Source organism: Cebus imitator, unplaced genomic scaffold (assembly GCF_001604975.1).
Source record: "Cebus imitator isolate Cc_AM_T3 unplaced genomic scaffold, Cebus_imitator-1.0 Scaffold273, whole genome shotgun sequence".
Lineage (NCBI taxonomy): Eukaryota > Metazoa > Chordata > Mammalia > Primates > Cebidae > Cebus > Cebus imitator.
In genome coordinates, this window is record NW_016107588.1 from 2805406 (window position 1) to 2820586 (window position 15181).

Genomic DNA, 15181 nt, shown 5'->3' on the forward strand with positions numbered 1-15181 from the left:
AAAAAAAAAAAAAAAAAAAAAAAAAAAAAAAAAAAAAAAAAAAAAAATAAATAAAAAAAAAAATAAAATAAAAATCAAGACTTTTAAAATGGGCTTATTACTATTTTAAAATATTCTGTATGGATTCCACTGCCTTCAGGAAGATGGAGTAGAGGTACTTTTCTCTGTTTAACGTGGTAGGCATAATTAAACAGCCTGGACATTGGCTATACTACAATCAAAAGAAGAATCTAAATAATGGAAAGAAGAAAGCAAACTGTCTAGTGACCTTAGGACCAAAGGAGTGACATGGTGGGGCATTGCCTGGGTTTCCTTTTGCCTCATATATCCCAGACTTGAGATTAAGAAGCAGCAAACCCAGAGATGTCAATGGATACAGACAAAAGATCCCCAACAAAAGTTTGCTCTCTCCAGCCAAAGGACCAGGAAAGGGGTAACCCATTAAGGCAAAAAACTTTTAGACAATAACTTCTCTACTCCAGCCAATCAACACAGAAAAAAATGTGGCTCCACCCCAAACGGCCAGCAAAGACCAAGTAGTGAGACCAGACATCTAAACTTATTAGGCTATACCAAAACATTTGAAACCCCACTCGACTGCACCCCACCAGATATGGTGACAAAGAAGACTCAGTAGGGACCCAGAAGTTTGATTCCCTACCAGTTGGTAAGGAGGCCTAGCAGAGACTCAGGATTTCAATATGGCATAGAAATTGTGCAACCACCCCCAACCTCCATGATGTCAGTGCTCCACATGAGGAGGAGAAATGAGGCAGTCCTACCCCTCCAGCCAAGGAGACATTCAGGAGAGGTCTAGTAGGGAGTTGGAACTGCCACCATTGCCCAACAGTAACAAAGAGAACCTCCCTGGCTGTGAGTAGAGGCCAAGCTAAGAACCCATCTGGCAGTGATGAACCAGTGGCAGCCTTCCCCCACTAGAGTAGTTTCAGAGGAAGTTAGTTAAAATAGAAGTTTTGAACAAGATCCAGTCTTATGGCACAATACTAAAATGCACAGGATACAATTAAAATAAAATGAAACCTCATCATGCCAAGAATCAGGAAAATCTCAACTTAAATGAGAATAGACAATCAAGACAGGCTAACACCAAGATGACAGATGTTGGACTTACTCTCTGAAAGGTATTAGAAATAAATAATCATAAAAGTGTTTTAACAAGTAATTACAAACACACTCAAAACACAGGAAAACAGAAAGTCTCAGCAAAGAAACAGGAGATATTGAAAAAACAAATGGAAAGTTTAAAACTGAAAAACACAATAACTGAAATTAAAACCTTAATTGATGTATTCAACAGCAGAATGGAGAGGACAGAAGGGAAATCAGTGAACTGAAGACAGAGTAATAAAAATGATCCAATCTGAACAGCAGAGTTGAAAATAGAAGGAAAATATAAACAAAGCTGCAGGGACCAATAGGACTGTGCCAAAAGATCTGTTACTTCTATCATCAAAGTCCCAGAAAGAGAGGAGAAAAAGACTAAGGCTGCAAATGTATTCGAATGGTACCTTTTGTAAGGGGATAACAATTCAAATGACAGAGGATTTCTTTGTAGAAAACGCAGAGGCTACAAAAAGTGGTACAAGATGTTTCAAGTACAGAAAATGGTTTAAACATACCAATTGAAATACAGAGATTAGAATAGTGGTTTCAAAAAATTACCCAACAATATGGTGTCTGTAGGAAACTCACTTCAAATATAATTATATAAGTAGATTGAAAGTAAACATGAATAGTTATAGCACCTTTATTTGTAATAGTCAAAAAATTTAAACAACTAAAATGTCCCTCAATAAATGAATTGGTTAAACAACCTGTAATACATACTACTTTGCAATAAAAATGGGAAAACTATTGAAACGTGTAACACCAACTTATATGGACCTAAAGGGCATTATACTCAGTGAGAAAAACCAACATTAAAATTCAGTTTCATACTGTGTGACTCCATGTATGTAACATTCCTGATATAACAGTTATAAATGTGGACAACAGACAATTAGTTTCCAGGGATTAGGGACTGTGAGGGGAAAAAGGGTGAGTTTGATTACAAAGGGTAGCACAAGGGAAGTTTGTGTAGATGGTATAGTTCTATATCTTAATTATATAATGATCTGTACCTTGACTGAGGTGGTAGTTGCACAAATCTACACTTCTGATAAATTGACAACAAATACATTGTATTAGTTTCCTGATTTTGATGTAGTAATCCCTGGGTGAAATTGGATGAAGGTTACTTAGAACTTCTCTGCTATCATTGTAGCTTCCTTGAGTCTAATTATTTCAACATAAAATATTTTTAAAGTTTATGCAGGCTTCCATTTTTGACAAAGTATTTGAAAAGATATTCTGAACAACCCCCATTATGAAAACAACTAACATGCTGAGTAAATAATTCAAATCTTTTTTTAAATACCTAACCTCTTGACATTGAAATATGGAATTTACTGAAGCCATGTATGAAATGATAGTGGGAATCCTGGGAAGTGAGAGAGTACCAAAGTCAGCTTTAATCCTTTGGTTTCTGAAAAAATCTTAGTAATGTGCTTCTATTATGATGGGTACATGAAGTACAAAGTACACGAGATGAAGCCTATAGCCTTCACAAGGAGGGAAGTCTAATGGGAGGTTAATAGGAGGTATAACAGAAGATCAACTGCTTGGGAACTTGCTACAGTATCAGATGGATGAGATGGCAAAGGAATTCACTTGTCATGGCCTTTGTACTGGATGGAGGAAAAAACTAGTGCCCTGAAAAATTATAATATTTGTAAGTCATATATTTTATGATACACTGGTATCAAGAGATATAAATAACTCTTACAACTCAAAAATAAAAAGACAGATAATTCTAATTTTAAAATGGCAGAACATTTGAAGACATTTCTCCAAAGAAGATATATGAATGACCAATAAGCATAATAAAAGAAGCTGGATCTTATTAGGCATTAGAGAAATACAAATCAAAACCACAGTAAGATACCACTTCACATCCACTAGGCTGGCTGGAATCTAAAAGACAGATAATAACAAGTGTTGGTGAAGATGTGGAGAAATTGAAACCATCATACATTGCCGAGATTGTAACATGGTGCTGCCACTTTGGCACTAGTTAAAAAATGTAAACATAGAGTCATCATTTGACCCATCAATTCCACTTCTTGGTATACACCCAAGAGAAATGAAAACATATGTCCACACAAAAAACCTGTACACAATTATTTGTAGCAGCACTATTCACAATATCCCAAGTGTAGAAACAACCTAAATGTCTGTCAGTAGATGAATAGATAAACAAAATGTGGCATATTCATACAATGGAATATTATTTGGCCCTAAAAATAATGAAGTTATACATGCTGCAACATAGATGAAGCTTGAAAACATTATGCTATGCAAAAAAAAAAAAAAAAGCTATTAACAAAAGACTACATATTGTATGATACTATTTATATGAAAGGCTCAGAATAGGCAAACTTACAGAGACAGGAAATGGACTAGTGATTGCCTGGGTCTGGGGGTGTGAGGCTGGAAGGAAATGGAGAGTGAATACTAATGGGTACAGGGTACCTTATTGGGATGACAGAAATGTTCTAAAATTGATTGTGGTGATGGTTGCCCAATCATGTGAACACAGTAAAAACAATGAAATCTATATTTAAATGTATTTGAATTATATCTCAATGAAGCAGGTTTTTTTAAAAGCAAGTCGAAGATTAACATGCCATGTGTGTTAATTGATGGGTGGTTGAGAGTATTAGTTTAGAAACCTTTTGTCAACAGAGCTGACGTTTATGTTTACTGAATCCATTACTAATTTAATCAAATAAAATTTATCCTCACTGACAGTCTCATTCTATGAGCAAATCACCTTTCCCCAAGATAGTAGAGCACACAAGGACCTTGGTGGTGGCTCTAACTCCCCACAGTCCCCCCATTGCACAGATGAGGAAACAGACTCAGGGTACAGATGGCACTGCTACTTAGTAAGTCAGTGGCACCGCAGGGACTGGAATGTGAATCTCCTAACCCCTGCCTGAGGCTCTTAATACTTTACAATTTGTCATCCACATTCTTAGTTCCTTCTTTCCCTCCCTTTCATTTCCCTCCTCTCCAAAGCAGGCCCTTCCTTCTCACTTAATTGCTTCAGTGCTCTTTTTTAAAAAAAAGTTCTTTCCTTTCTCTTTCTCTCTCCCTCACTTCCTCCTGCCCTTCCTTCCCTTTTCCTTTCTTTTTTGAAAGCCAGTGCTACTATGTTCTCAGAGAGTGATTTCAGGCTGGTTCTCTATAGTCGACTGTATTCAGTGCCATATGTTCCCTTCAATCTAGCATCATTCCTCCAAGTACTGGACACAGCCTCTGGGGCTTGTATATGAGGATGCCAGGCTGTGAAGAGTGCACATCTGGGGACGAAGGGGGAGGAGAACGTTGTCCCACAGGAGTGGTGGTGGAAGTGGGTTGGGCAATTGCTATTCCACACAGATCTGAGGGCCTAGGTGTGGTTTCTTAATCTTTTTCTTTCCTCCTCTCCTCAGTACCACTGACTGTCTTTATATTTGAAATGCGCAATATGCATTTAAATAATTCTGTCTGGAACTTGGACCAAAACCGCTGTTTTTCCCCCATATTAGCCTATATTGTAGTTGCAGCATCTGTTTCTGATTATTTAGAAGGCGACTCATGTCTAGCAATTGGAATGAAGAGAGGCCTTCTAGAGCAAGCCATGTGAGTTGGGGGAATGGAGAAATTCATCCATGAACACCCAAATCATGTCTAGTCAGCGTGTTGATAGTCCCAGGGAGGCAAGTGGGGCCCTAGGCAGGGGTGGGTGCTCTGATGGATGATATTGTCCCAACAGTAGCATTTTCCACAGCTTGCCAGGGAGGGTGGCCTCTTCAGGGAACCAGGTCTGGGCTGGCTGTCCAGTTGTGACTTTCCTGCTGACTCACTGCTTGTCTGAGATCCTCACTTTTCCTTTCATGGCACTTCCAGAACACTAGCAAATCAGATTCCTGTATTTCAAACAAAATCACAGAAGAGACTCATAACTCCAGGAGTTCTCTCTTACAGACAACTCCTGTAAGAGAGTGATTGCCCCTTCTTTCTGTCTTTCCCCAGTATTTCTATACAGCTGGTCTATTTCTACAGTCTTGGTAGATACCCTAAAGATCATGTCTGCTCTTCCCTCCTCCTCTCTCTTTTCACTTTTTTTCTTCCAGCACTTTTACCTGGAGGCTGACTAGAGTAAAGGCTATGGCCACAGTGGGTCCAGGATGGATGGGAGTAAAATCTTCCAGCAACCTTGCCTTAGTCAAGGGCCAGGGCCGTGCCAGCCTCTCCCCACCTTTATCGCCTTTCTTGGGCACCAGTCAGCATCTAGCACACAGTTGACACTGGGCACAACTGTCCTGTCCTCAGTCTCCTCTCTGATGCAAAGAACACATAAGGATTCTAATCCTGCATTCTGGGGCTTAAGGTCTCAGGCCGAGTCAAGGGGCCTGGCTGGCCAGCTCATGGCTGTTTCAATGGGTGAGGCACTTGGCATCTGGAATTACCTCTGGCAGTGGGAGTACAGCCTCGTGTTGTTAAATACAACTACAAGTAAAAAAAGGTGGAATCAAAATTTTAAAGTATCATTTTGATAGCTCCAAACACATAATATGCATGTATAAATCTAAAAAATCATGCATAGGATCTGTATGCTGGAAACAACAACATGCTGATTAAATAAATCAAATAAGACCTAAATAATCAATGAATAAGTAGAGACACATACAGTGTTAGTGGACTGGTAAACTTAACCTAGTGAAGATGTCAGTTCTCACTCAATTGATCTATATATTCAAAGAAATATCCATGAAAATTGCAGCAGGATTTTTGTAAATACAAATAAACTGATTCCAAAAGTTCATAGAAGGGAAAAGGAACTAGAATACCTAAAACAATCATAATATCCTGATGAACACAGATGCAAAAATCCTCAAAAAAATACTAGCAAACTGAATTCAACAGTGCATTAACAGAATTATGCACTATGATCAAGTGGAATTTATCCTGGGGATGCAAAAGCTCCTGACATTGTTATTGGCAATGACTTTATGACTATGACTCCAAAAGCTCAGGCACCAAAAGCAAAAATAAACACATGGAGATCCATCAAACTGAAAAAGCTTCTGCACAGCAAAGGAAACAGTCAATGAGATGACAAGGCAACCTACGGAACAGGAGAAAATATTTGCAAACCATATGTCTGATAGAGAGCTAATATCCAAAATATATAAGGAACTCATACAATTCAAAAGCAAAAAGAAAATTAAAATAGGCAAAAGATCTGAATGGACATTTTTCTAAATTTCCCTAAAGAAAGCCAGGAGGTATATAGAAAAGTAATCAATATCACTAATCATCAGGGAAATTCAAATCGAAACTACAATGAGATATCATCTCTCACCTGTTAGAATGGCTATCATCAAAAAGTCAAATGACAAGCATTGGTAAGGATGTGGAGGAAAGGGCACCCTTGTATACTGGTTGCTGGGCATGTCAACTGGGCCAGACGTTACGGAAAACAGTATGGAAGTTTTTCAGAAAACGGAAAATTAACTCCATGATCCAGTAATCCCAATTCTGGGTAAATATCCAAAGAAGTTAAAATTGGTATCTCAGAGAGACATCTGCACTCCCATGTTTAATGCAGCATTATTCACAGTAGCAAAGGTATGGAAACAACCTAAGTGTCCATCAGTGATGGATGAATAAAGAAAATTTTAATGTTATTCACACATAAAAAAATGAAATCCTTTCATGTACAGCAACGTGGATGAAACTGGAGGACATTATGCTAAGTAAAATAAATCAGGCACAAAAAGACAAATACTGCATTGCCTTATTTACATGGGGAATCTAAATAAATCAACCTCATAGAAACAGAGAGTAGAAAGGCGGTTGTCAGGGGATGGGAGTTGGTGGAAATGGAGGAATCCTGGTCAATGGGTACAAAATTTCAGTCTTAAGATGAGTAAGTTCTTGGGATCTGATTACAACATGGTTGCTATATTTAATAATGTATTATATATACCTGAAATTTGCTAATAGAGTAGGTCTTAAGTGTTCTCACCACACGTACAAAGTAACTATATAGCCATTTTTATTTGTCCAAAAGTTATAAAAGGCATAATAAATTTGGAAGAATTTTACCAACTGATTTTAAGATAAGCCTGTAGTAATCAAGTCATTGTGGTGTTGGTTAAGGGATGGACACAGATCGATTAAACTAAGTAGAGAGCCCAGAAGTAGACCCACATAAGTATGGCCTATAGAGTTTTACAAAGACCTAAGACAATTCAATTGACAAATATTGGTCTTTTCAATAAATAGTATAGGAACAATTAGATACGCCCTGGCGACAGAGCAAAACTCCGTCTCAAAAAAAAAAAAAAAAAAAAAAAGAAAGCACTGGAGAAAAGAAATCTCATGACCTGGACTAGGAAAAGAGGTCTTGAACATGATGTTGAAAGTAGGATTCATAAAGGAAAACATATAAATGAGAATTTCTCAAGATTAAAAACTTTTGCTCTTAGAAAGACAATAAAAAGTTAAAAAGCCAGCTACAGACGGGAAGTAAATATTTGAAAACTGTATATCCACCAAAGGATTTGTATCTAGAATACATAATGAGCTCTCAAAACTTAAAAATTAAAAAAAACACATGACCCAGTTTTTTGTTTTGTTTTGTTTTTTGAGACAGAGTCTCACTCTGTCTCCCAGGCTGGAATGCAGTGGTGGGATCTCAGCTCACTGCTACCTCCGCCTCCCAGGTTCAAGCAATTCTTCTTCCTCAGTCTCCTGAGTAGCTGGGACTACAGATGTGCACCGTCATGCCCGACTAACGTTTGTATTTTTTAGTAGAGTCAGGGTTTCACTATATTGGCTAGGCTGGTCTCGAATTCCTGACCTTATGATCTGCCCATCTTAGCCTCTCAAAGTGCTGGGATTATAGGTGTGAGCCACTGCACCCAGCCTGACCCAGTTTTAATAATGGGCAAAATACCTCAATAAATACCTCACCAAAGTGGGCATATGATGGTAAATAAGCACATGAAAAATTGCTTTACATCATTAGCCATTAGAAATATGTAAATTAAAATCAAAATGAGATAACACTACACACATTGGAAAATGATTAAAATCCATGGAGGTGAGGACGCTCCCAACAGCATGGTGCAAAGTGCTTCCTGTATTGGACCCCACATGTCCCTATCAGTTTAACAAGGAAGGGTGCCTTCTCCACTGCTTTGCCAACCAACATGCTCATGTACACACCTTGGGCCATCTCTCTACCCCAGACAGTGTCTGGTGGCAACATAGGCCAGGGATCACTGCCCCAGGACACCTGTCCCTTTGTGTGCCAAGAATTCAGAAGCCACAGAAGGCCCTCTGAGACACAGTCATGACCCAGATCATTTTCAAGGCACATTCAAAGCCAATCCTTTAAAGCCTGCTTCTGCTAATGGAACACAGTCTTTCTCCATCAGGCCTTGTTCTGTTGCTGATGAGGAACTGTGATCCCCTGTAGAGGGAGAGGCGTTCTGAGTTTGGGTATTCTCAGCCTTTTTAGGCTGTTTTCTTCCCTTCTTTATAGATTTATCCATCTGTGGTCTTTATAATTACCGTCTTTATAGTTGGGTTTCTGAATGGACATCCAACTTGTTGATTCCCGGCGCTAGAATCTGAGCAACCCACTGCACCGGCCAAAACAGCAGCTTTAAGATTGATGGTGCCTTTCTGACTCTGCACCAAGAACCGCCGCTCCAAGGCAGCGGCAAAACTGCCTCACCGGCCTCAAGAGTTGCGCTGGTGACACGTGGGGCTCCTCCGCTGGGAATCTCCTGGTGCGTGAGCAACAAAAATTGATCTGAAAGTGTGGCGTCCTCTCGTTCTCTGCGCTTTCACTGGGACCTACAATCCCGAGCTGCTAGTGATCAGCCATCTTGCATCTCTCTCCCCCAGCTAATTTTTATATTTTAGTAGAGATGAGGTTTCACTGTGTTGGCCAGGATGGTCTTGATCTCTTGACCTCGTGATCCACCCACCTCGGCCTCCCAAAGTGCTGGGATTACAGGCGTAAGCCACTGCGCCTGGCCTGCATTATGCTCCTTACCTCATCTCGGCTACTAGAAAGCCTTGGGCCCCTGCCTATATGGCACGTGATGTACTTGACCCTATCACTGACCACCAGTGCCACACCCTACCTACCCTGCCCCCAGCTTTGTACTCAATAAAAGTCAGAGTGTGTGGACACTCAAGGCCACTGCCAGACTCCGTGCTTTGGTTGGTAACGGACTCCTGGGCCCAAAGTCTTTTGTCTATCTCTGTGTTTTGCATCTTTTATTTCTACAGTTTCTCTTCTCCACACCAGCAGATAGGGACTCAAAGGACCCAGTAGGGCTGGACCTACACAGGACCACGAGAATGTTCAAGAGAGGTAATTGGCCCAGAATGATGCAGGGAGCCAGCCAAGCTCTTCCTGAGAGAGGGAAGGGGATCCTGAGGGAGGGGTGGGTGTTCATCACAGCCCTGGTGCATTCAGCCAACAGACCTGCCCACTCAGATCATTAAGGGACCCTCCAGCTGGTGATGATGGCGCCTGGATCTCCCAAGCCTATTCCTGTTCATTGTCCTGTCTTCCTTCTTTCCTTCCCCCTTGTCTCCCTCAGGTCTCTGCCCCCAGCAGGCTGAATGCTAGATTCAGAGCTCTGAGTGCCAGCCCACCTGGGGCTCAGTGGACTTGGTTGCACATGTGGTCTTTCTCATGGATGTTGGCAACTGCTCTCCCCCGGATCCCCCCAGATCTTCCTCACCAGCTGAGTGTCTCCTGTCTCCTCTCCTTCCCTGGTTCCTGTTCAGTCTGACCAAATCCTTGTAAAAGCAGAGAAGAAATGTCCTGTCCACATTTCAGAATTTTAACTCATTTGTGATTTTTATGAGAATGTGAATTGGTACAGCATTTTTGTAATAAAATTTTAGAAATATTTTAAATGTTAAACTATTTTCAACTTTTCACCTTAACCCAATATCCATGTTAATACATTCTTTTTGTAAGAAAACAATGTGGGTGAGTGCTATAAAGCCCCCCGATAAACGGTTACATAGTAGGTGCTCAACAAGAGACAACTGTAATTATTTGGTATTACACTACCAATCCCATTTCAAGGAGGAGTTCCTGAGAAGGTCAATTTGCCTTGAAGTTCTGCAACTTTTTCCAGTGTCAAAGATGTGACTGATGTTTTCAAATATATGATCACAACTAACTGTCCAAGAATCTTGAAAGTCTCAGCAGGAAGGCTTACCTTTGCTATACCCCTTAAATGCTTAGTAGGCTGCGAATTTTTCTTCCATTTGATTCCTGGTCAAAATGTTAACCTGTGAATTTCTGCTACCCTCCACATGCCCGAACTCCTGTCAGCTGCCTCTAGGCACACTGAAAGCCAGTATTTTCCCGTGGAGCAGTTAAACAGACAAGAAACAGAAGGCTGCTTAATAATTCCTCTTTCATTAGAGTTGACATGTTTTCAAGGAATCATTTTTAAACTCCTGGAGGACTCCAGAAATTTAGGAATTCAACCTCAGTAAGTAGATGTTTGTTCCACTAGGATTTCCCAAGTTATTTCTCATCTAATAGTCATGAGGGAAGGTTTGTTCTTTGACCATTCATCTGTGCATGTATTCCAAGGTGATTCCCAAAAAGATGCCCTATGAAAGTCTGATTTCAAGTATCAAGGTGGTTCCAAATCTCTCTAACTTGAGGGTGATATCCCAAGAACCCTCAGATAATATGGCGAATCAGACTACTCAGCCCATTCAGAAAACAATTAGAAAGTGTGTTGAAGATCACCAGAGTGGTAACCAGGTGTTTAAACGTCACTGTGCCCATGTGAATTTTTATATCAAAAGGGTTTTTGGCATCATATGGCTTCCTGGGTGAGAGATGGGACATCCAGAGGACTTCTGAAAGGAGAAGGAATGCTCCCTGTTGGAAGGAGAGCAGACAATTCTGGGCTGTTCTGTGTTGACCAGTGATGAGCTGATCAGCAGGCCAGGTTCCAGAGACAGACAGGACACATGGAAGTGACTGGGGGAAATGTGCTGTAATTCTGGAAAGAGCTGGGGCTGGACAGAAATGCCCACACCTGGACAGAGTCAGCTCTCAAGGAATCCAGCGTGCACCAGCCCCAAATGGTGTTTGATTTTCATTGTCATGTTCTCCAGGCCTGCTTTTAGTATGCTGGCTTCAAGGTCCTTCTTTTTGTCACCTGAGAGACATGACGCAGTGCTGAGAAGAAAAATGAAGTACCAGTCTTCTTGGGCTGGGAGAAGTGGGAACAGCATGGGCTGTAAAGGAATTCAGACCAGGGATCTGGTTTCAGCCCCGTTACTTACTAAACGCGTGATCTTGGGAAATATCTAGGAAAAACCCTGTTATTATGTCCCAATTCACAAGCCCTATGGGCTTTGGATTCTTCATCTGTAAGCAGATGTGATACGCCCTGTCTAGTAGGACAGTTGAAGTGTGTGCAATGTAGGTGAAGCACCTGGCTCAGGGCCTAGTGTAAATTAGAAGTTTATCGAATTGCAGATGGCTGCTATTTCTAATATTATTTAACCCTAATCCTAACACTCTGAGATTTCGTTGTTGTTGTCATTGTCTCCAGAACTTATCAGAGAATATACAGCTCAATAGGACATGGGATAATAGTCAAAAAAGGAAATTTCATCGGTAAAATTCAGTATTTCCTCTTAGAGAATGTACTTCAACATTTGGATGTGCGGGGGTTTTGCCCAGCCACGTGCAGCTCAAAGCTCCTAGAATCGGAGTCAATGACTAACTTCTTCCCTCTCTCCCAGCTGCTTTCCCACCCAAACCACTATTCCATCCATTTTGTTACCATTGAAAATCTAGCCTTTGCTTACAATTGGTCCAATTGCCCTTGAGATAACCTGGTTAGAATGCTTTTTTAATGGAGTCAGCTCTGGCTCTCCCTGCCCAGCAGAAAAGCACCTGGCCAGTGGCTTCCAGGCCACCCTTCCCGGGAAATTCACCCTTATCGCTCAGGAAACCCTTGCAGATGATGGGTGTCCATCACCTAGATCTGGGCTGTGTTCAATGGCACTGGGGCAAGAGCACAGGACACCTTTTATTCCTGCCCCAGTCAGAGACTCCTCTCTGTTCATCCACTGCCCAAAAGAAACTCCTCAGGGCAGCTTTCCATTCCAGGCTTTTCTCTCATCCTCTGAGAATCTGGCCCTGGACCCACTCAGGATCATTACAATCAGCTTCTTCAGAAGGAACTGCAGTTTCCCAAAGCCCAAAAGGCCCCACACAGGGCATTTACACTCCACCACTCTCACCTGGAGCCCCACACCCACACCCCTCTCTTACTTTTCCTCTACATCTTAGAGGACTTATCGCCACCTTGATTATGTGACTTCAGCTCCTAGACTCTACCACCCTATGGGTAGGGTGAGTCTGGCTTAACTTAGCATCCCCACTACCAACCCAGGGCCTTCCACAGAGCAGACGCTGAGTGAATGGTCAAGAAATGAGCCAGTGAACAGGAAGAATTCTTTATTCAGGTTTCATTTCTCTTGCATTCGCAAAGAAGCCAAGTAAATCCAGGTATGCATATTTTCTTTTTAATTTTACAGAATAGACTGAGGTATAAGGCAAAAATTATCTATCTTTTAATTTCTTTAGTTCTTTATCTCATGTATTTTACTGTTAATTCGTTCACAATTCTAAGTAAATACTTATTCCACTGCTGTTATTATGTCACAATTCACAAAACTGAATGGATTTCCCAATCTGAATAAAGAACAAGACTCTTACTCCTAAACTATACAAACAGCACTATGTGTGACTACTGTCATCCAAAAACTTGGATGCTGAAGTTCATTCAACCATCCACTAAATGGAACATTTGAACAATTCCAATAGGAAACAAAAATGAATCTCCAAGAACAGAAACCCACTACTAAGAACGCTGACTGCACTCTTCAAAGAGTGAAGAATCGGCCTCATGCCACACAAGGCAGGGGAAGCTACTGGACGGGGCACTGGAAGCTGCAGTGGCCCAGCCGCCGTCCCACTGGCCCTGGCTGCAACTCGTGCTCAGACTCACTCTTCCCCCTGTCTCAAAGCCAATTCATGCAGGGATAAGTAGGAAATGTGACGTCCTCCACTGGTACTTAGCATATGCTGCAGGACTTTCATGTAGCTGGTTTCAAGGAGGGCCCTTGGGCCCCACAGGAACTCATAGCATGCAGAATCACTGCCACGCAACTGCCGGTACTCTGGGTAGTTTTCCTGCACCAAATCTTGGGTGAGCAGCTTCCTGGGCTCCGCAAAGACACTGTGCTCTCTCCCATCAAACACCTCCATCGCACTCAGCTCCTTCCAGATTTTCTCCTCAGGAGCGCAATTGCCCTCTGTTGCAATCATGTCCAGGACAAGTATCAGGAGGCCTGTCTTGGGCATGATCTGATCATCGCCCAGCAGGCCATCATAGGAGAGGCCCAGGCAGGTGACAAGGATGTACAAGTTGCAAGTGGGGTTGATTTCCATCACATCGATGCCAAAGATCAGCTGCAAGGAATCAGACGCTTTGCGGAAGATCACAGGGAAGAAGTACATGCAATCTGGAATGACACACTCTAGCATTTCTGCCTTTGTGACCAGCTCGCCGGCTTGACACTTGAGGAGCAGAAAATGAACCAGCTCAGCCACCTTCCTACTGAGTGCTGCTAGGAACATGGACTCCAGGTCAGGAGAGGTGCTTGGCTCCCTCCTCTACTTGGTTGCTGAAGCCCCCATCAGATTAGCTGCAGAGAGTGTAGTTGACAGTAGTGGGGAAGGTGGAGGCTCCCTGAGGACCCTGGGGAGGACTCGGTGACCCGGCAGCAGGCACCTCCCCCAGGGTGACTTCCACTAGAGTAGAGGAGGAGGCAGCAGCCTCCTGCCCCTCAGTAGCTGGAGCCTGCGCACCCACCAGGCCCAGGGCTGCTTCTTGGGCCTCAAGGCCTTCCTCAGGCTTGCAGTGCTGACTCCTCTGCTCAAGAGACATGACAACTCTGGTCAGGGCAGCTGGCAGGAGTGTGGGCAGGAGCTTGGCAATGGAGACTCACAGGCCTGGGGAGAGAGGAACCGTGTGAGAAGCCTCAGCTGAGAACTGAACTGAACCTTGGAGGCTTACTTACAGATCTTCTCCTTCAGTGCTCTTCTGGAGCCTCTGGTCCTCCTGGTCAGCTTGTCCCCTCAGAACCTGAAGTAGGAAGTGAGAGGGCATGTCAGGGTACAGCCGGCCAGCACATGCTGAGGCTGCAGGACTGACAGTAGGGAGGGTGAGGCCAGGTGCTCTGGAGTCCCATGTGTTCTGGAGTGGGTGGGGCCCTTGGTGTGCATTCAAGGCGAAGCTTCACTATTAGCACTGTCTGTGCCTCCTCTGCTCTGTGACCTGAGGACACTGCCTCAGACCAAGGCCTTACTCTGCCTGGCTCCTAGAGCTCCTGGGAGAGGAATCCACAGGCCCCCAGGGTGCAGACTGTAAGCACAGCCACAGATTCCCAGTACTGTCAGGAGGGTTGGCCAAACTCTGTGTGGGCCCCACTCTATTGCCCCTCTGTGCTCACTCAGGACCATCACCTTTCTCCTGGTAGGGTGTAATTCTGCCCTTTTGCTGCTCTGAGAAACTCTCATATCAAAAACTCACATCCCTGATACAGTACAGAAGGACATGAGGGGACCACATCTGTCCATACATGCCCAGGTCCTCCCGGGTAGGACACCAAGGGATGTCCAAATTCACTGGAGTTCAGGTGTCCTGGTTGAGGATCCTGCTTGGTCCTCAAGTCCACTCCTGGCAGGGCCTGAGACCCTCCCTCTGCTGACCTCAGTGCTGTTCCTCAGACCAAGACCTCCCCTTCCCTGACAGCAGTGATCCCAGGATAATGGAGGGACCTCAGCTAACAGCCCTGCCCAGGCTCTCTGAGGTAACAGCAGGGGCAGGGCAGGTTTCTGTGGGGCCCCTGTCTGTGTTCTGGCCCAGGGGTACCCTCAATCCTCCCTCAGGCTCCCCACCTGTATGCTTGGCAGATCCTAGGACTG

General features: G+C 43.0%; 1 protein-coding gene across 1 annotated transcript; it reads right to left on the reverse strand.

Moving 5' to 3' along the window:
* Positions 1 to 13140: 13140 nt before the first annotated feature.
* On the reverse strand, positions 13141 to 14141 carry LOC108284226 (melanoma-associated antigen 2-like). The gene is given in 2 exon segments (XM_017500894.2): positions 13141 to 13858; positions 13860 to 14141. Coding segments are annotated over 2 exon segments (945 nt in total). The 3' UTR covers positions 13141 to 13195.
* Positions 14142 to 15181: the final 1040 nt, after the last annotated feature.